General features: G+C 42.5%; 1 protein-coding gene across 7 annotated transcripts in view; it reads left to right on the top strand.

Annotated features, from left to right (window-relative positions):
* The window catches only part of PARP8 (poly(ADP-ribose) polymerase family member 8), a 160873-nt gene that overhangs the window by 126304 nt on the left and 11773 nt on the right, over positions 1-22796 (top strand). For all 7 annotated transcript variants that reach the window (XM_083465825.1, XM_083465831.1, XM_083465827.1 and 4 more), the window contains 5 exons: positions 12842-12934; positions 16912-17037; positions 18011-18076; positions 20118-20185; positions 21467-21515. In XM_083465825.1, coding sequence (XP_083321951.1) covers positions 12842-12934; positions 16912-17037; positions 18011-18076; positions 20118-20185; positions 21467-21515 — 402 coding nt within the window. The remainder of the gene's footprint in view (positions 1-12841; positions 12935-16911; positions 17038-18010; positions 18077-20117; positions 20186-21466; positions 21516-22796) is intronic.

Raw genomic sequence — 22796 nt, 5'->3', positions numbered from 1 at the left:
CTTCGCAAGACGAAAAATTCGCTAGACGGCAAAACTTGCGGAACGAATTAATTTCGTCTTGCGAGGCACCACTGTAGTCATGTCTGACTCTTCGTGACCCCATGGACCAGAGCACGCCAGGCACTCCTGTCTTCCACTGCTTCCCACAGTTTGGTCAAACTCATGTTAGTAGCTTCGAGAACACTGTCCAACCATCCCGTCCTCTGTCATCCCCTTCTCCTTGTGCCCTCAATCTTTCCCAACATCAGGGTCTTTTCCAGGGAGTCTTCTCTTCTCATGAGGTGGCCAAAGTATTGAAGTATAGCTCAATGTTGCCTACACTGACTACCAACAGTTCTCTGGGGTTTGGGGTGTGGAATATTTTCAGCAGCCCCATGACAGGGATGGCCACAGATTGAACGTGGGACCTTTTGCATGCAAGGCATGCTCTGTCACTGAGCAAAGGTCCTTCTCCTGTATGTTATCATCTGCTCCTTGAGATACTCTAAAGAAAAATGCTGATAACTAAAGATGCTATTTAAGAAAAGGAGGTCATCGTGATGGTTAGTGTCGTGACACAGTGAATCTGCCCTCTCAGACTCCTTAAATTATGCATGTTCTGTTTGCTAAAGTTCTTCTGCATGATTTCTGAATAATTTACCTAGCAAAAAAGGCATATTTGGAATAGTTCAAAACAGCACCAGCAACAACCTATGTCTCAGGCATTAGCATGAATGGTATACCAGATAAGCTGATGGAACTTTTCAGTAAGCGGGGGGTGGGATGCGGGGGTAACAGGACGGGGACCCACAGGAATATGCCTCAATGCTTTCTCAATCAACTTGCAAACTCTCCTCTAGGGTGCCACCTTGTGTTGAAATCTCAGACTATCCCCCCCCCCACCTTCCCATTAATGTCAAAGAAGCAGGAAGATTGGCAATGAAGCTCATAGGAACTTGGTTCAAAAGAAGATCTCTATCACGTCTCCTCTTAATCTTTGCTTTTCCAAGCTAAACACCCCCAACTCCTTCGACCATTGTGCATAGGAATCTCGATCACCTTGATCACCTTCCTCTGATCACAATCCAGTTTCTTGAAATATGGTGCTACTTACACACAAGTAAGCTGCCTTGAACTCATTTAGGCTTACTTCTAGGGAAACATTTATAGGGGAAATGTGTAAAATTGGAGGGGGAGGAGTTCTGAAGAATAAGCATACTATATTATTAAATGATGCACTCTCATAATTGACATCTCACAGAGAAGATGTGTTGTTGTCATTTTTAAAGTATTTTAAAATAGTTTTATTTAAAATAATTGGATTTGTTTTTTAAAGAAATCTTCAGAGCAATCAGCAACTCCTTTTGAGTTGATCTTTTTTAAAAATAGAATCATCTGACCTTTTAATTAAATAATATTAGAAATGAACGAAATGTGTCAAAATATGCATTGGAGAGGAGAGTCAATGTAGTTTGACAGCCGTGTATTTGAACTATAAACTTGCATAGGAATCAGCTCAGTTGCCTCCTCAGCAAGTCACTCTCTTTTAGCTTCTGCCTTTAGCTTTAGGACCATGACACAGATGTTACAAGTTCAATCCCTGACATCTGCAGGTAAGACAATGAGAGATCCCTGTCAGAAACCCAGGAAACCCACTGCCAGTCTGTGTAGAGTGACAATACTGAGGTAAAAAGATGGACCTGTGGTCTGACTTGGTATAAGGTAACTTCCTATGTTCCCTTTGGAATCTGTAATATGGACAGATGGATACTAACCTACATTACAGGGTTGTTTTGTGTTTTATTAAGATCACTGGTTTGAAGCCCTTCAAATGCTATCTATCTATCTATCTATCTATCTATCTATCTATCTATCTATCTATCTATCATCTATCTATCTATCAATCATCTATCTATCTATCTATCTATCTATCTATCTATCTATCTATCATCTATCTATCTATCATCTATCTATCTATCTATCTATCTATCTATCTATCTATCTATCTATCTATTCTTAACAAGCCCTTGAGAATCTCAAGGGGTTATAGCTGGCAGAACTACACATCAGCTTAACTGCAAAATGCTGACCTTTCTGCGATGACATTTCATTGTTGCCCATTGTGAATGATAGACTGTTTAGCTGCTGGTGATCACTGTTTTCCGTTGTTGGCACAAGCTAGATGTTCCACTGCTTTACCATTGCCACATAAGGTCCTGTCTGGATTGCCCTTAAATAAAAAAATGAATGGGTCTGGGTCTAGATCAGCACAACTCTCCTGCAATCCCAATTGCTCTGTGGCCACTAATGCAAGAAAAGTTGAAGGAAGGTCACAGTGGAGTTTTAAACTTGCTTTTATCTGTCACAAAAAACACACTTTAAGCACCATGCTACATGTTACAGTATACACACTTTTAAAAGTGGCTACTTTTATTATGAAGGAATAGCAGCCCTGAAGTCCCTATCCACAATATATTTTAAATCTGGATCAGGACTCCACACTTATTTCCTACCAATCCTCCCCATGTTTCACATTTGCCCTTAAAAGGTTTTTTTTATATATTTCCAGGGCAAATAGCACCAAGTGGAGAGAGATGTGGGTTGGTTTGTTTTTTTTGACAGGAAACGGGTCTGGGTCCCTGATCCAGATCAGGCATATGAACTTGATTTGAGATCCCAACTACTTCAAAATTGCTGTTTGCCAGCAAAATGCCATCCTCTGCAATTCAGTCTAATTATTGAAATGGTCTACCTCTAATGCAGCGGTTCTCAACCTGTGGGTCCCCAGATGTTGTTGGACTACAACTCCCATCATCCCTAGCTAGCAAGGCCAGAGCTCAGGGATGATGGGAGTTGTAGTCCAACAATATCTGGGGACCCACAGGTTGAGAACCGCTGCTCTAGTGGGACTTTTCCCTTCCCCACTGGACCTCTGCTCCCCCCCCTTGCCTTATTTCCCAAATTATTTCTCTTTCAATTGTGGGAAAACATACTATCCAGCATATTTGAAATCCAGTGTCTAGAAAGTGTAGTCATTTCAGTCTATGTCTTCTTCCTCAGTCTCCCTCAAAAGGTGGTGGACTCTCTTGCATTTGAGGATTTTAAGTGGAGGTTGGATGACCACCTGCCATGGATGCTTTTGTTGAGATTCTTGCATTGTAGGAGACTGGGCTAGATGACCCTCACAGCCCCTTCCAACTTCTATCATTCTTCACTGCTGGCTGGCTTGTGCAAACTTGGCACAGCCTCTCTTGGGATGAGATGCAGGATGTCACCAGAAAGCACAGGAAGGCGAATGTGCGGGGCAGAGAAGAGCACTGAGGGCTGAGAGACAAGGCTTCTCTTCTGCCCTGCTTTTATTCCTCACATTTCAGAAAGAATCTCACTTTTGCAAAGTTACATCTATGCAGCATTTTTCTCTTCTGCTGGGAGAGTTTTCCCCCTCCTCCCCCATCCGATGCTTTGAAGGCAAAAGGGAAAGGCAAATCCAATGTCAAAACATTTTATCTGAATTTGTAGCCTCCAGCTCTTATGCACTTGGGCTGTTTTATGGCACTTCTGGCATAATGATGGGGATGCACTATCAGAATCTGGAAGATTCAAATGTAATTTTCATGCTGTCGTGCAGTAGTGGAAAACTTCAGGGTCGAGGGCCAAATGCAGCTCTCTGGGGCTCCCTTTATGGCCCCCAGAAACCTCCCTAGACCACAACCCTTAGTGGCTGCCCTGCTTTGCACTCCAAATATTTTGGCTTGGCTGGAATGTGTCTTTGAACCCTGATAATACCTCTTGCTTGCTTGGATGGGGGATAGAGAATGGTGTTTGGAGTGTGTGTAGAAACTAGATTCTCTCTTTTTTTAAATAATATTTTATTAGGCTTTGACAGTAGAAAAGTTTAGAAAACACAAAAGGCAAAAGCAAAACAAATACAAAATACAAAAACACAAAAATACAAAAATACAAACATTAAACACAAAAAGAAGAAAAAACACATATAGAAGAAAAACAAAAATTCTCTCTTTCTTAATCTCTCCACTTTAAATTGACTTATTTTCCTGACTTCCTCGCGTCTCCCATTATTGTATCCCTTTTAAATTTAGTTCAGCAAATTCCTGATCTATTAGTTTATCTATTATTAGTCCCCTTCTACTTTTTACCTTGTTGCTAGAGCCCCTTCAATTCATTTCAATGTCATCAACATTCAAAAATTTTACAATGTTTCTGCAAATAAATTTTAAATTTCCTCCAATCTTCTTCCACCGACTCTTCTCCCTGGTCTCGGATTCTGCCAGTCATTTCCGCCATCTCCATATAGTCTATTAGTTGCATCTGCCATTCTTCCAAGGTGGTAGAAACTAGATTCTCAAGCACTTTTTCGAAACTGTGGTGTCATGTTGAGACAGGGTTGGACTAGGACCTGGGAGATCAGGGTTCAGATTGCCTCTCAGCCATACCCTTGGGCCAGTCCCTCCCTGCCCCTCAACTTTGCCTACTTCTCAGGGTTGCTGCATGGACAACATGGAGAAAGGGTATGCCACCTCCTAGCTTATTGCAGGAAGAGTGGGATATAAATGTAATAAATAAATAAAGACAACAAACTACTTCCCCCTCACCCAAAGACAATGAAGCTGAATTTTCATCATTAAGAAAATGAGCGGTTCCGTATATATAAAACATTTCTACACATAAAAGAAAAATAAATGCAAGGAAATTTGAAGAAACATCTTAGTTCTATAGCACAGAGGGCAAACTAAGCTGGGGGGACAATCCTCCTCTTCTTAACTTTGGGCAGTAAGTTGAATATAGTTTCCTCTATTAGTCTCATGAAGAAAATGTCCTCATAGCCAAGGAACGGAATGGGGATTGCCTTCAAGGCTGATACCCACTGCAAAAAACTTTTTTAAAGTAGAACTCGGGAAACTGTTAATGCTTCCTTTTTCTTTCTTAATGACAGCTGCTATGAGATTACCGTTCCTTTCGCTACACTATTTTTAGATCAATAGTATACTTTGGAGTGCCAGTTATGTCCTAGCCTTATTAGTGTCCTTGTAATCATTCCTTGTCTGAGCTTCATAAAAGCTTTGAGAAATTAACCGGATAAATTGGATCACTTCCTCCGATAGGATTGGAACTTTGTGTGTCTGTGTTTAATGGAAAGAGAACTGGAAGGCTATAAATTAGCACAAACAGCATGCCTTTGTGGCTGGGATATCTTGCCCTCCTGCTGTCCAGCATATCATTGAACGAATGTCACATCACTGCCAATGTTTCACATGTGAAAACAGAGACACGCTTGGAGCACCTGTTCATAACAAGGATCATTGCCTTGTTATGAAACTCACCCCCTTCCAGAAATACAGATTATTGAAAGCTTAGCCTCATGTCTGCTGCATTCGTTTGCTGTGCAACCGCCAGCCCTGCATGGATTGAAAAAGCAAAGCCAGTGTGTGCTATTTTGATTCAAGGTACATTAGAAAAACCAGCAATTCAAAACAGAACTCAGAAGCTTCAGTGTGTGCAATGTAAGAGCCATAATTTGCATATTGTAGCCAGGTATTTAGCCATTCATCCAGACTAACACGGCTACCCATCTCAATGGAATTACATATAAGCCAGTGGTCACTCTGTATGGTTTCCATGAGACCAGTGGAGGACAGGAATTCTGTCTCTTAGTTCTGCCCTTTTCTGCCAATCCACTTGGTAGGAAACTCCTGCCCCATTAGCCTGTTACCATGCTAGTTTTTAAAAAATGGCAGACTAGTAATTTTTGTGGGCTTATTTATGAGGCTTCTTTAGTGTTCATGTACATCAGGGCAGCCAATGTGGTGCTCCCCAGATGTTGGTGAACTACAGCTCCCATCATGCCTGCCCATGGACTGTGATGGCTGAGACTTGATGGGAGTTGTAGTCCACCAACAGCAGGAGGCTGCCATGTTGGCTACTTTGGATGTTCATGTATTAACGTTGATGGACAGTAAGGATAAGACCAGCTGTGGCCTACCAAAAGGCTGATGTTCTAGAGATGTTGGGAGAGGGAGCTGAAGTCTGAAGAATGGGACAGCTCTAATGAAAAAATTGAGAAGGCGATTTCCTCAGGTCCCAGAAAGAATGGACACTTGAACAGTTCGATTATGACTCAGGGGTGTCCCAACTTTTTTCAAAGAGGGCCAGATTTGATGAAGTGAACGTGCGTGAGGGCCAACTGAAGTTGAGCTTTCTTTAAGATTGAGCTTTTTAAAAGGATTTTACCCCAGGAAATAAACTACCACAGGAGCCAGATTAAACCAACCAGCGGGCTGGATTAGGCCCCCAAAATGGACTTTGGACATGCCTGGATTATGTGATATTCAATACAGTGGTACCTCGGGTTAAGTACTTAATTCGTTACGGAGGTCCGTTCTTAACCTGAAACTGTTCTTAACCTGAAGCACCAATTTAGCTAATGTGGCCTCCTGCGCCGCCGGAGCACGATTTCTGTTCTCATCCTGAAGCAAAGTTCTTAACCCAAGGTACTATTTCTGGGTTAGCGGAGTCTGTAACCTGAAGTGTATGTAACCTGAGGTACTACTGTGCTTTCTTGCACAATCTAAGTACTTTACTCTCCCCATCCCACCTTATAGTATTATGTGGCCAGTGGGATAATTAAGTCATTACACACACACACACACACACACACACACACACACACAAACAAAAGAAACTGATGGTTGAGTTGTTTACTGGGCTTCATTGTACTGAATGTGCCTCTCTTTCAAACCCACTGTGTTTCTGGCCACAATTCAAAGAACCGGTTTTGACTTGTGGCCTCCCAGATATTGTTGAACTCCAACTTCTATCAGCCCCAGCCCCCAAATGCCTGAGACCAAGCATACCTGGAAGATTTCCTCCTTCCCAAGCAAACCTTCCCATTTACTGAGGTCATCACTGAGGTGGCTCACCTTCAGAGCTTAAGTGCATAAGTATCAGGGAGAAGACCTTCTTTGCAGTGGCGCCCCAGTCATGGGACACTATTGAAAGACAGTTGTTTTGTGTCTGCTCCTCTATCTTTTAGGCACCAAGTTAAAGCAAAGTTATCCTTTTGAGCTTTTGGGAAGTAATAGCTAGACTTTTCCCCTGTCTCGCTGCCTGATTATTTCTGCTGGTTTTGTTACTGTCATGTGGCGTGTGCGTGTTTAGATTGATTACCCAACACAATGTAGCTTTTATCTGGCATTGTATTTTGGATTGCATTGCATGTTCGTGATGAATGGCTGAGACTGTGAGAAAACCACCTAGAAGCATTCACGGTGAAATGCAGGATAGAAAAAGCAAAGTAGTTGGCCTCATTCACTGTGGTTGAGGGAAGAGAAAAGTTTCACATTGACCTGTTTGGGTTCAGATCATCCATTGCATTCCTGAAATGGAGCTGATTGTACTTGTGAGCTGCCCATGTGTTCATAAAATGGTATACACAAAAAATGATTTATACGTAACATTAAACATACATATAAAATTGGTACATATTACTTGGGAGAGAGCACTTTAGCCTCATAGATCTAAACCAGCCACCCCCCAACCTGGTGTTTTGGACAGCAATCCCTTCATCCCTGACCACTAGGCATGCTGGCTGGGGCTTATGGGAGTTGTAGTCTAGCGGGTGGCACTGTGGGTTAAACCACAGAGCCTAGGGCTTGCCAATCAGAAGGTCAGCGGTTTGAATCCCTGCTACGGGGTGAGCTCCCATTGCTTGGTCCCTGCTCCTGCCAACCTAACAGTTCAAAAGCACGTCAAAGTGCAAGTAGATAAATAGGTACCCCTCCAGTGGGAAGGTAAACGGCGTTTCCATGCGCTGCTCTGGTTCGCCAGAAGCGGCTTAGTCATGCTGGCCACATGACCCGGAAGCTGTACGCCGGCTCCCTCAGCCAGTAAAGCGAGATGAGCGCCGCAACCCCAGAGTCATCTGCGACTGGACCTAACAGATCAGGGGTCCCTTTACTTTAGTTTAGCAATACCTGGAGTGTACATCCAAGCAGTACTGTAAGAACTTCAATAAATAAACAGCTCAGGGTCACGTAAAACAAGATTTTCAAGAATATTTTCAGACAAAAGCAGCAAATAAATAAGTTTTGAGGGCCCCATTTTAAAAGCTGACCTTCAGCAGCCTAGCAGAATTATTGCAGGAAAAGCATTCCATAACAATGAGGCCATTATCAAGAAGGCCCTGGCTGATCTTACTGCTGGCATTGGGGAAATTCAGGGTGATTGCAAAGAATAACCCCCCTTGCAATCTCCCTGCATTGCACGGTTTGCCTCTTTTAGCTCCTACATATTGACTGTTGAGACCAGGGACAGAGAACCCAAATGGATCCCAGAGTGTGTTTAAAATAATAAATTGTGTACTGCCTCCATCAGTGCAACACCAGTGGGCCATTTCCAACCTGCCAAATGCCACTCTTTAACCTGCCTATATATGAAACTGCTGTGTACCAAATCAGCCCATCTAGCCCAGGTCTATTTACATTGAATGTCTAGGGTCTAATGCAGTATGTTAGCTGTCACCAGCTGCTTCCTGACCTTTTAACTGGAAATGCCTGGGATCGATACTGGTATCTTGTGTTCAAAGCAGATGCAAATTTGGGCTCCTGCATCTTGAATTCAGTATGGCCACTTACACATCACCCAAAAGCGAATTACCAAAAAACAGAGCAAAAGTTGACAATTTTAAAAACTTAAAATATGTGTATGCTTTCTATGGATTTATGTTATTTGTTAGTACAAATTTAACTTACAACAATAGTAACAGGTTGCGTTCTGGACGATTGTAACAATCCCATTTGTCAAGAATGTGATCTGTCATTACTGTCATTATGAGTTGTATTTGAATCAACAGATAGAAAAAAAAATCCCATGCAGATGCTTAGTTTATAGATCCAATTAATTTGAAAATAAATACTAGAATTTAAATAACGTGATCTGTTGCTATTGTTAATAGCTGCATTTGAATCAGCTAATACAGTGGTGCCTCGCAAGACGAAATTAATTCGTTCCGCGAGTTTTTTCGTCTAGCGAATTTTTCGTCTTGCGAAGCACGGTGTCGGAAAAGTTTTGGAAAAGCTTCAAAAATCGCCAAAAACCTCAAAAAAGGCTACCACACCGCGTTCTATGAGTTGCTCCTCGAAGTCAAGTCGCAACTGTATTAAGGGTGTTAAGAAAAAGGAAACAAACTTGCAAAAAACGCAAGACGTTTCGTCTTGCGAAGCAAGCCCATAGGGAAATTCGTCTTGCGAAGCAGCTCAAAAACCGCAAAACCCTTTCGTCTAGCGAGTTTTTCGTCTTGCGAGGCATTCGTCTTGCGGGGCACCACTGTAAAAGAAATAAAACATCCAGATGCTAATTTATATTTATAGATGCAAATCTGGAATTAATTGCTAGAATTTAAAGAGAGATGCAATCTTACGCCACAACCAGGTAACCTGTCTGCCTGCTCAGTCTGCTTCCCAGCCTGCACCCCTGCTCAGCCTGCTGTTAACTGTGGATGGACAGCCCTTCAAGAAGGGGCTTCTCCCCAAAAGAGGATCATCCTCTTTAAAGCCAGACATGTGGCCACTTTGTGAGTTGTGTAAAAGAGATTTTTAGCAGGCATAGCTTTCCTTAGCTGCATCTCTCTTAGCCATGGCCTTTCCCTTAAATGTTGGGCTAATCCTATCACCATTCTGTCTCCGAGGGTTGTTAGCCATCCATGTTTAGGGGACAATTCCTCAAGGCCCGGGCAGGCCCACCCATGAGGCAAGGCGAGAAAAACACCTCGGGCAGCAGGATTCACAGGGTCGGCAGATCTGTCCATCAAGGAGCACGTTGCCTGCTGCTGCTACTGCTGCAATGGCACTCATTGGAAGCCGGGTCTGCCATCTCCTTAGCATCCCCTGTCATAGTTTTGCTCCATAATGATCTAGAGCAAGACACTGAGCAGTGAGGGAGGAAGGGGGTGGGGGGGCTGTGGATCGCCCTGGGTGTCATCATTGAGGGGGGTGACAAAATGACCAAACTATGAGTTTTTAAGAATACTACTAATAATAAATTGGGCTAACAAAACATGGCTGGTACTGGGCGCCACACTGTGGGGGCCAGCACATACCATGGGGCCTGCAGCGTGCCAGAGCCATGCATCTCTCTTGGGAGTGATGTGGTGGCTTGGGTGCCGGCAGGCTCTGCGCTGCCTAAAATGGCAGCGTGGACTTGCGTCTGCCCTCTGCCTCTCCCTCTGCCACCCTACAGCTGAAGGGGAGGCAGCAGAGAGGCTCCACACAGCGCATCCTGCCCCCATGGGTGGCTCGCCCCGCCCCTGGTTGCAGGACACGTACACAGCACCCGGCACCCGAGTGGCTAGCTACGCCGCTGACACTTAACACTTAAACATATTTAGTTCCCACACAGGAACTAAGTAGAGAGAACCAAGAAGGAAAGAGAGACAGTAAGTAGAAACTCAGGCTTCTCCTGGCCTGTTCTTATAGTCCAGGGCATGACCTTGAGAGAAAGATAACAGGACCAGTTTGAACCAGCTTAACTCAGCTTCTCTGAAGGAATAACCCAAACATCAGGAACCTTCAGCTTGTTTCCAGGCAGAATGGAAACTTACTTGGCAGGTAGAAACTTCTAGCTTGCACCAGCTTGTATCACACAGAGAAGTTTCCAGAAGCTTCTTAAACCAAACAGGAAAGATTTCTACACATTAAACCAATATTTTCTGTACCCCAAAAATGCAAACCTGACATCCCCAACTTGATGCCACCTCTACAGGTGATCAAGAGGCACTGCTTGTCTCCTTCCCCCTTGTTCCCAACATAGATCTTCACTCACCCTTTCTTCCCTGGTGGAAGCACCGTTTTGTCGGTGGGCTATTGCTCCCATCATCCCTTCACACGGAGCATGACATTGCAGCTTGCCTCAGGTGCCAAAATATCTTGGCCCAGCCCTGCCCAGGGTGATAATTTCAGAACTGGACGCACTGAAGCACATGGGCCAAATGCAGAGTAACTGATTGTATGCCCGAGGCTCCTAAATAAAGTGTGTGCACGTAGCACCGCTGGAGGTAATAAACACACTTCTTCTTCTGTTACTAGAGTGCCATGCTACAGTGAATTGGATAGTGTTCAGCTTCATCTGCTGCCTAATTCAATGTAGCACGGCAGATGAGATAAATCAAATGACTGATGCCGTATAGGACTTGAAAGATGATGGCTTTTCTAAAGCAATCTCTGTGAAAATATTTCAGTGTTGTAGTCATCGTGCAGTCATTGAGGTAAAGAGAGGAAGGGATAGGTTCCTGCAAACAAAATGGTTTAGATGCTCTCAAAATGCAAGGGGAATCTTGGTGTGAACATCTGTGCAGCCAGGGATGCAGTTTTTAAAATTTATTTTTCTTAGAGCAAATCCCTTCTATAGTTTTGTATTTATTTCTTCCAACACTTGGCACACATTCTTGTTTGGTTTTCATTTCTGCCGAGAGTGACCCTTAGAGCAGAGTAAGACAGATTCTTCAGTTATCCTGATGGCAGCCAAAGGCATAAATGCCTTGGCAGGATAAGCCATGGAGTGTTTTCCATCTCCAGAGCATAAAGAGTTTTACAAGTAGCTGAGAAGTTGAACAGGAAACTTGGAAGTGCCTCTGCTTTAATCAAGGTTCTGCCAATGAAGGAAACCAGCAGAAATAATTATCTATATTTCCAGGAAGGCTCAGAAAATGCAGCCTGTGGTGAAATGGGATTCCGAACGGGCAGGCATTACTTTTTATGGAATGGCATGGGAAGCGAAACTAGAATGAAGGACTAAAGCACAAGTTCTTTGTTAGGGCAGATCCACACCACACATAAGCCCATTCAACACACATTTAAAGCACATGCCTTCTCACAAAGCATACCGGGAACTGTAGTTTGTCAAGCATGCTGGGAATAGTAGCTCTGATGTGGCTCTGCTCTTAGTGATTTTCTTAGGGTTGGTGCATAAATGCTTTTGGACAAAAAAGTGTCAGTTACAGTTAACCTACTGCAGTCTCTGGCATTCATTAAACACTGTGTCCTTACTATGGGCATCAGCTAGGAGCTACAGTACATTTCCCAAGGCTCAGAGGCCTAGGACACTGCTGCAATGACGTTTATTCTATGGTTCTGTGCTGATTGGTGGGAGAATGTGGAAGGAAAGTTGTTGGCCTCTGTGTGGAGTGAGAGCCCATGATAATAGTGGTCATAAGGCCCCTCTAGGTGAGAGCCAGGCTGACAGTGTCTGCAGTCTCCCAGGTGAGAGAGGCGGAGTTTGAACCTTGGATCTGAATTATTGGAAATAGCATCATCTGCAGCCTTATGGATGTTTCGTATAACTACTTTTTTATTTTTGTGTTAGGCATTAGTCTCTCTCCTGTTTAGTTTTGAGCTGTTAAATTAGATTGAGTTATTTGCATTGCTTCATACAAACTTGTATGGATTGACAGGGTTGTATTTCTGTATTTGATATTACTGTTCTTTATAATTGTCAATTGTTTGTCGTATATATTTCTTGAATTGTTAAACCTAATGGTTCACCTGGTGTGTTGTGAGCTTCTTGGGGCAAAATTCTGTAGGAAAGTGCCATACAAATGAACACAATGATTGTGGTGATAATGATAATTCTTTTTTTCCACAGACTATAGAGACAAACTTTTGTTGTTGCTGCTGCTGCTGCTGTTGTTGTTGTTTTATAGCCTGCCTTTTAACCCAACAAAGTCATATACATGTATGTACTCCATGAAGCCCTTGCAGTATACAAGCCTTCATAAGGCTGGGCATTTTCCTAAATTTTCATGAGCGCAACTCATGCAGATTCTCTCTCTCTTTTTCCACCCCGATCTTAGCCTACCGTGTGTGAACGGGAGCTGTGTGTATTTGCTTTCCAAACTCTCGGTGTGATGAATGAAGCAGCAGATGAAATCGCAACAGGGGCTCAGGTAAAGTGAAACAAATACACGATCATGAATGATGTTTGCATTGCCAGCTCAATTATTATTAAGCATCTTCCCATCTTCCCATGTCATTTTGCTACATTTTATTTTCCCCCTGTTGCATCCAAAGCACTGAGGACTAATGGTGCTATGATTTTACTGAGCAGCTGGTATTTTCAGAAGTGCTCGAATTTCACCCTACAGCAAATGAAAAGTTGAGTTAAAAGTTCAAGCTTTCATTTTATTCTTTTGAAACTCTTCCTGTACTTGAAGTATAAGAAATCTCACATTAAACGCAGTGTTATTTAGAGCGGAGCCAAAATATCACAGATGACGTTTTCCTGAGAAAACGGCTGGGACTTTTCTTTTTCTCAACCCTTCAGGGAAAATATCACTTTATCCAAAACCCTCCAGGGAATGAAGAGTATCTTCCAAGCTGGTTCTCCTAACCCCCAACGCCCACCCCAATTAATCTTCACAACAGCCCTAAGAGAGTGGTCAGGCAGAGAAGTTACCCAATTAACTTCATGGCTGAGTAGAGAGATGAAGGAATTTTGATTCCAAAGTCTTCACAGTGACATGCCCAATTTTTGCACAGATTTTTGTGGAATGGGAACCATTGCCTATAGGCTCCCCTTGGAGCACTTTGGGTACAGCAGGGGTTGCCAGCCTTTTGGGAATCAGGGGCAACACACATACAGCCCAACTTGTGCCCACAGACCCTGTGTTAGAGTGAAAGAAGCCCAGAGTACTGGTTGCTGGATAGCTCAGTCAGTAAAGCATGAGACTCTTAATATCAGGGTTGTGGGTTCAAGCCCCATGTTGGGCAAAATATTCCTGCATTACAGGACTAGATGGACCAAATGAGCCTTGTGGTCCCCTCCAACTCTGCAGTTCTGTGATTCTATGGTGACGTAGTATTAAAGACCAAGAATTCCTGCCAGAGTGATAGCCCTTTCCTAGAAGATGGGAAGCCTACAGTATTACTCTTTTCCAAATTCCCAGATCTAATCAAAGCCATTGCCTCTGACTCTATAAAGAAAGCGCATTGTCAAGACAAGGAAGAGCAGGGGTCGTTTTCCTTATTTTAGCCTTTTATTATATATTTTAAAAACTATTGTATGTTAATAAAACAGGATGGAACTTTGGATATGCAGAATACATTAAAAATAAATTTAAGGAACCACAGAAAGAGGGGGAAGGAAGTCAAGTTTTGCAATGTTAAAATTATTGTAAAATTAGTGAAATGTATAAACTGAAAAGCATAAATAATTTTTTTTAAAAAAAACAACAACTACAAAACAAAACAGGACAGCACAAAACGTCAAAAGTAAGAATGGATCAAATTTCCCTTCTCCCAGCATTTTAATACTAAAGCAAGTACACAAGCGGATAAACAGAGCCCTGGCACAGATGAGTCTTGCTTCCCCAATCTCAAAGCTTAAACCATTCTCTCTCTCTTCCTGTGCTAAGACCTTGGTTACTTGGTTACTATCTCAGTCTCGAATTCAAACATGCTAGCAAGGATAGCTGAGCTGTTAGTTTCCACAGCAGACACCCAGATAAACACAGAGACTTAGCAGTCTCCAAAATGTCTCCCTGAGATTCACTCTGTCCACTTGTTCATAAATGTGCACCAAGATGTTCTTTTCTCTGGCTCTCTTTGGAGACTTTGATTCTCTGTTAAATGGCTAAAGAAGAGGTGAGCAGTCAACTGGGCCATTGGGTCTGTCACAATAGTGGTCACCACGTTAGATAACAATGTAAGAAGACCCCTAAATCGGACCAAAGACCCATCCAGTCTGGCATTGTTCTCGTGGTGGCGAACCAAATGCTAACGAGAAGACTACAAGCAGGACCTGAGTACAACAGTGCTCTCCCCACTTGTGATTTCCAACAGCTTGTAAACTAGTTTTAGAATTTCAGTGGGTCAAGTTACCTTAAAGTACCATCTATCTACATTTGCCTGGAGCAGGCATGGGAAACATCGGGTCCTCCAGATGTTGCTGAACTGCAACTCACATCAGCCCCAGGAAGCATGACCAATGGCCAGGGATAATGTGAACTGGAATTCACCACCATCTGGAGGGCCAAAGGACATTAGGTACCCAGTGGTTCTTTGACTAAGCTGGTATTTGAATCCATATTTATTGGCAATTCATTCATTTGGTCTTCCTTCTGGGCAGCACTGGTGTGCTGGTTCACTGGCAACTAGACGGTGACAATCGTTCCAAGTGTGCAAAGGAGGATGATGAATGCAGCCTTGATCTGCCTTCTCCTCCTGGTGTTTTTCCTTTTTTGTTTCACTTATTGGAAGGATCATTATTTTTTTATTTCCCTCCAGAGATCTGAGCATAAAGGTTTTAGAACTGGCATGAGTCAGAGTCTGTCTGGGGTTGTGGGTGGAACCAGAGGGAACTGTTAATCAAAATCCATCTTCTTTTTTAAATGGGTTCAGTGAGTGAACTATTTTAAATCTAAGATAGAAAGACAGAGGGAGGGACTCTGAACAAAATCATCCATTTCTTTCCGTGCCATTTCAGAATAATAATATATGTGCAACTTAGAATTTCAGGGTATTTGGCAGGTGATTTTTCTACCTTACAATTAGTTGAAATCAATCTTAACATCACATGGTCAAATCATTTATTTATTTTAAAGTCCTCCTTTCTTTCTTCAGAAATGGTCTCCTTTTAGAGTGCCATTATTTTTGCGAACTAATTTATCCAAGTAAGTTTACAGCTACATTTTGAGGAATCATTCTTTCCTTGTGTTATGAAAGATAAGATTCTCAGCTCAGGACTTTATCACTAGTTGAGAGTGATATTTTGGAAGTAAGCAAGTGAATGCCCTGCACAGACAGCTGTATAAATGCAGAGGGCTTTGTTCATGTGATCAGGAACTGTGCCACCAACTATGTTTCTGGTCCTGTTGAATGAGACCTCTGTGATGGCACCATCCAGTCACTAAGTGAATGAGTGTATCAGGAAGTGTGAACTTGCTGCTCTATGCTTATTGGTTGAGTAAGTGATCTGATCCCTGAATGGGGTTTCTACCTGAGGAACATGGTGAGGAGCCAGCCCAAAACTAGCAGCTTTATATAATTGGGTGAAACCCAATTGGCCCCTTATGTCACTGGCCTACTGAGTTGATAGCTGCAGTATTACTTCCTAGCCATCTGCAGTGGTGGCTGTGCATCATGACATAGCCTCCCCTCAGTCACATCATCTACCGTATTTTTCGCTCTATAGGACACACTTTTTCCCTTCTAAAAAGTAAGGGGAAATGTGTGTGCGTCTTATGGAGCGAATGCAGGCTGCGCGGATAAGCCCAAAGCCAGAACAGGGAGACGGAGTGCTGCACAGCCCTCCGTCTCACTGTTCTAGCTTGGGGATGGCTGCGCAAAGCCTCCACAGGGCAGCGGGGTGAAGGCACCCTGCTGCCCTGCGGAGGCTTCAAAGGCTGTCCCCGAAGCCAGAACAGCAAGAGGCTATCCCAGAAGCCAGATCCCTCTTGCTGTTCTGGCTTCTGGGGTTCAGAATTTTTTTTGTTCTTGTTTCCTCCTCCCCAAACTAGGTGCGTCTTATTGTCCAGTGCATCCTATAGAGCAAAAAATAGCATATAGAGCGAAAAATACGGTATTTCCCATGCCGCAGCCCTACTATCCTAAAGTGTTTTTGCCTTGCTGGAATGTATCCTTGAACTCAGATAATGCTGCTTGCTTACTTCATTGGAAGAAAGAGAGGGGTGTGTGAGGCTGTGTGTAAAGCTAGTCTGTTGTATATATTTACATTCTTTGCTCTGCTCCCGTTCGCCTCTGGTCATGCTCACCAGTGGAGTGTGGGCTCCTGAAGTTGCCCAATAGAGAATGTATCCCTCAGGCTGAAAAACGATGAATCAGCCATGGGGAAAAGGGTCAAAGATATTATTTCTCGCAAAAAGAGAGAAAGAGAGGCTGTGCATGTTTCCATTTTTATCTCCAGGTTGTAGACTTGTTGGTCTCCATGTGCCGCTCTGCATTGGAATCACCCAGGAAAGTTGTCATTTTTGAGCCATATCCTTCTGTAGTTGATCCTAATGACTCTCAGATGCTGGCCTTTAATCCCAGGGTAAGTAATTTCTACATTTTATGGTTTTTGAGTCTAATATGTTTTGAATGTGAATCCTTCTTCAGAGGCACGATGCAATATTCAGAAAAGGTATAGCTTTGTGCAAAAGGATGGATGGATCACATTTGGGAAACAGCCCCTTCTGAATGCTTAAAACAGTGCTGTAGAGCAGTTAGAGAGGGCTGGGGAACCTGTGGTCATCCAGATAATGTTGGATTGCAATTTCCGCCAACTCTTTTCCCTCCATAATATTTTATTAAAGCTTTTACATAATACAATAAGAAACTAAGCTAAATAAAAACAGAGGGGGAAAAAAGAACACACAGAGTCCTCTCTCAAAAATAGCTCTTAAACCTTGCTACCTGAAGAAAGTGGTGGACGCTTCTTTCTTCTCCTGGCCTCTCACCCTGGGAGATCTTCACTTCCCAGCCATCACTCAGGATTCCTCCACCAACCAACCATCGCCCTCATGTGTGTGTAATCTCTGGACCCCAACAATGGCCCAGGGCAGAGGACACCAAAGAAGACAAAACAAAAGATTTATTTAAAAAGACATTCTACTGGTCTGATGCACAGCTACTCAACAAGGCAGCTTACAAGCAGTGAAAATCACAACAGAACAATATAACAATATCAGTGCTATAAAAACCACAACATAAGAATCGCAAACTAAAAACAGAATAGAAGGAGCAAATCAGTTATCACACAGTTTTCAACTTAAGTTTTCAATTCTGACAATTTAAAAGCCTCCCAAAATAAAGAAGTCTTCTCAAGCAAAGATCGGCCCATCCAAACCTCATTTGCAAATAGGCAGATGTTTATTATAGAAGATTATCTGTAATGCATGGGATCTATGTACTATTGTACAATGATTCCTGCTCTTTGTGAGTACACTGTTAGGGTTTTTTTAATGCTTTGCATTTAATCCATTCATAATCTATTGTGTTTAATCTATTCATTTGTTTCACCGTAGAAGAAGAATTATGACCGAGTCATGAAAGCACTGGATAGTATTACTTCAATAAGAGAAATGACGCAGGTAAGCATAAAACTCATTTTGTTCCTTAACTGTTGGTATGTTACATCTGTTTATGAGTTTGCAATGTTATTTGCGCAGTTGTTTTACTAGAGCTGTACAAGAAAAGCCTATCAAAGTAATAGACTTTGAAAGTCCAGCAAGCTACAACATAAAATCAATGAACCAGAAGGCAGGCGCATAAAGCTCAAATGGAAATGAAGAAGTATTTATTTTCAGCAGAGGCTGCTTAGGAGCAGTAGATTGTTCCCACCATCAATGGAATGGAGCAGTGATCAGTGGCTGCTCAGTATATTTGTATATATTTATTTGAATGCAATATGACAGCCAAGCCAAAGCCTTCTAAAGGGCCAGAGGTGAGGGGAGGCATTGGATTGGTTCATAGTTAGCTTAATTCTCATTGATGCCAATGGATGTGCTCTGAGCATGGCTCCTCTCTGGATCCAACTCTATTGATTTTGTGATGATCTGCTGTGATGATGGCTTTACAACTAAAAGTGTAAAAGGGGGTTGTAGTGTGAACTTCTCAATACTCCGTAGAAGCTAGTTTCTGTTATATCCTTTCAAGTTGTGCTGTAAACCTGACAAAGTGAATGCCTTGCCATACACTTCATTAATCCATGAGTCCATAAGAATTGTACGTTAGGAGAGTACACAAGATTGCTCTGGACAGTTCGGTTCAGGTGTGATGCATGATTTGTCATTATTTGCATGAGCAGCAGTAAATCTCAAGGTCACATGCTCTCTCCTCCCATCTCCTCCATCCACATAGCTGTGAAGGGAAGACTGAAGGTATCCTCTTCCAGTTTTAAACTAATCAGGACTTCTTGTGAACATCCAAAGTCAAGTGCAGGGGAAGCTCAGAAAGACTCTGTTATCTCTGAACTGGTGGGAACTCTTATTTGTTACGAAGCTGGGATCATAAACCAGGGTTGGATCCTGACTTCTCCAAGCAAACAAAACTAACCAGAGTTCTCACTAATTTATCTGTAAGACACACACTGGCCAACCTAAACAGGATGTAAAGGCATCTCACCTTCTCACAGTCACACTGGAAGGGAGTGAGGAGCAGCACTTGAATTTGAGACCAAGTTTATCATTACATCCAAAAAGAGTAAGTGTAGACATAATCTAGTTGCATAGGCAACATTTCAGCTAGAATTCTCCTGTAATAATTCTAGTATTTGATTCTTCCCGTGGTTCTCTTTAAACAATTGTGCATTCTTTCCTGAGCATGCTATCTTTACCGCTGTTTTGCAAGGATCCACTCATGTATTTTTGTGAAGGGTTATGAGTCAGTATGAAACATAAACAAGTGAGCTGACCTTTACAAAACGGGGATAAAGATAGTTTGTCATATGAGGATATCATTGTGAATGGATCTCTAGGGAGACTGGCCTGTTGTCTGAGTCTTACAAGCATCTTTAATGCTTTGAAAGTGAAGCCACTATTAACTGGTCCTTTTGGTGCACATGAATTCTGGTTTCAGTGATGAGTCTTGGTGAGCTGCAAGTCAACTTGTCTTAGAATACAAGAAGAATGGTTTCCACACCAAAAAAGATAACTCTGTCTACACTTGGCACTGAATTGCTTCCTCTATTAGCAAGCTCAGGTGTTGAGCGCCAACAGAAATGCAGCCAAAGCAAGTCCATGGGGGGAACAGAGGCTAACAATGCTTTAATCAGAAAAATGTCAAGACTTGCAGAAGTACCAAACAAAAAATCCCTTAAGGTGCATGCAGCCCCCTCTGAAAAATACCCAGCCCAATGAGAACTGAGCATGCTCAGCTGCAGCAGACTATTGAGTGAAAGTTGGAAAAGGAAACTGGTGAACTAGGGCTGGCTAACTGGAACCCTGAACAGATTCCCATTAGGAGGTAAGGATAATGGCAAGATTTTGTTGGGCGATTCCATTTGTTGTGCATATTGGTGAAACATCCTGCACCCTTTCCAGTGGGGAGAGTTACCAGAATCCACCCTAGCTTCTGTCATCTAGCTTTCAGAATGTTTCCTTGGCTATCTGTAACACTGTTATTATTTCCTAGGCACCTTATTTAGAAATAAAGAAGCAGATGGACAAACAAGACCCACTTGCTCATCCTCTTCTGCAATGGTAAAGATCTCACTTAGATGGCATGCTAAGTGTTTGATGACATGATTCATTCTTAGCAGATCCCATTTGTCATTAATGTAGGGCACAATCCATCACCTCCTGTGAGAGAAGATCTTGCCATGTTCAACACAGGCCTTGTTGCAGTGCAGTTTGCCTGACTATTTGGTGTAATGGGAAGTCCATTCATACTTATTTATCCTGCACATACAGCAGCTCCACTTCATTCGTTGAATTTTTAAGGTTGCTTTTTAAAGACGGATCTGGGCCATAGAATGGGCATATGGCAAGTAGGCGCAGGCTTCCCATTACTCGAAAGGAGTGCAGTTGTTGGGAAAGTTAAAAGCAACCCTATGGGGATGAATCATGCCATTCATTTGTGAATGCCAATTGGAAAAAAATATTGAAAATGAGCCCCAGAAAAATGGGTTGACTATCCAAAATCATTTCACACCTGTAAATTCTCACTTGTTGCATACACAAGGAGCCCATGAAGTTAAATGCATTTGATACATTAAGACGCTGATTTAACGAATGCATGGTAAATCCCCATTTCTGCTTGGCAGAATGATACAAATGGCCAAGCTATCTTGGGGTGAGGGAGCCAGACTTTGGGGGCTTTCCATCATCTGTGTGGGCTTAAATAAAATGGAATGAAGGTACCTGCCAGTATTTTTATAGGAAAACCAACCTGATAGTTGGTACCTGTCTTGTTTCATATACAGTGGTACCTCGGGTTACATACACTTCAGGTTACATATGCTTCAGGTTACAGACTCCACTAACCCAGAAATAGTGCTTCAGGTTAAGAACTTTGCTTCAGGATGAGAACAGAAATCGGGCTCCAGCAGCACGGCAGCCGCTGGAGGCGCCATTAGCTAAAGTGGTGCTTCAGGTTAAGAACAGTTTCAGGTTAAGTACGGACCTCTGGAATGAATTAAGTACTTAACCCGAGGTACAACTGTACAGGGACCTTAAGGGCCACCTCTTCCCATATCTGCCTCCCTGTGCCCTAAGCGTTGAGATAGACGCCCTTCACTATGCCCTGACTAATGTGAAGGCTCAGCTAATGGAAAGAAGAGAAACGACCCTCTTTGTATCAGTGCAGAGGAACTCTCTGCCCCTCACTTGACAATACCCTCATCTATCAGTGTTTTACTGTTTAGGCAAGCTTTTCCAAAAACAAAAACAAATCTTTATATATGATTTTAGTTGTTGCTAGTGATACTTTAGTACTACAACAGTGGGATATCTTTTATATATATAATTTATTGTTATTTTCAGGGTTATTTCAAGTAACAGATCACATATTGTGAAGCTACCTGTGAACAGGGTAAGTGTTATGTTGGATCTTCTATAATATAAAATTAAAACACTTTGCGGGGGGGGCATATTTGTGAATCGATTGCATAAAGATGTAATGACAGAAATGGCCTTATCATACAGGGAAATGGCTTTCCTTAACAGGCAGCAAATTGTTATTTTTATTATATATTTTCTTACATTTTATTGCCGGGGAGGGGAAGAGGTGCTTGTGGGATTGTCTTCTTCAGGGGCCAAATAAAGTGACCAGTCTTAGATACTAGGCTGGGGGTTGGAGGAGGGAAAGAGAATCATAGAATTGTAGAATTGGAAGGGACCACTTGCGTCATCTAGTCCAAACCCCTGCAGTGCAGGAATCTTTTGGCCCAATGTGGGACTCAAACTCATGAACCTGAGATTAAGAGTCTCGTGCTTGACTGACTGAGTTGCTGCTCCACCTCAGGCAACCAAATGTCTTGGGCAGGCAATGAATGCTGGCTATGAGACTGCTTTTTAACATTCAGCAGCCCATCACCCAGTACAATATATATTGAATGCTTCTGAATCCATTGCATCTGGCTATTGTTTTGGTCTTGTTGCATATTCAACAAGTCCTACTGATTTCAAAGGAATGTCCATGTGCGTGCAGTCACAGCTGTTCAGACTAACCTCTGGCCTGTTTGCTAGATGTTCATCCTACTGCTGCTATCAGGGAGCTGACAAGGAGAACAGGGCATTTACTTCCAGTAAACGTGCAAACGATTGTGCTGGAATTGGACTGAGGAGCTTCATAGGAAAATAACTAACTAATTAAGCAATTAAAAGACAGTCATTAAAATATTTAAAAGTCAAAATCCGAAGACCATTTAGCACCTGTTCAGTTCCAGCCACTACAAGTCAATTCTTGAAAGATTGGCAAAATTGGAACATCAGGAAATGTCCAAGCGAGTGAGTTCGAGAATTATAGTTTCCTCCCTGCCTGCTCTCATTATAGGCATGAGTTATATTGCAAAATAATGTTAGACCCTTCCAAGAGCCTTTAAAATGAATGCATTTGACTGTGTTTACAGCTGCAATCCTATACACCCTTACCTAGAAATAAGTCTCAGTGGCCTTAACAGAACTCATTTTTTAGGAGATGTGTGTAGGACTGTTCTGATAAGTCCCATTTATTTCAGCAAGACTTAGCCATGCTTCACTTTTTCTGGGCTGCACTCCTGATAAATAAATCTCAAATAGGCAGTCAGTTGACTTCAGAGGATAGAACAAAATGTAATAGATGAAATGTTCACTTAGGCATGTAGGCTCCAAT

This window comes from Podarcis liolepis (genome assembly GCF_965112155.1).
Source record: "Podarcis liolepis genome assembly, chromosome: 11".
Taxonomy (NCBI): Eukaryota; Metazoa; Chordata; class Lepidosauria; order Squamata; family Lacertidae; genus Podarcis; species Podarcis liolepis.
This window is presented reverse-complemented; position numbering and strand designations above follow the sequence as displayed.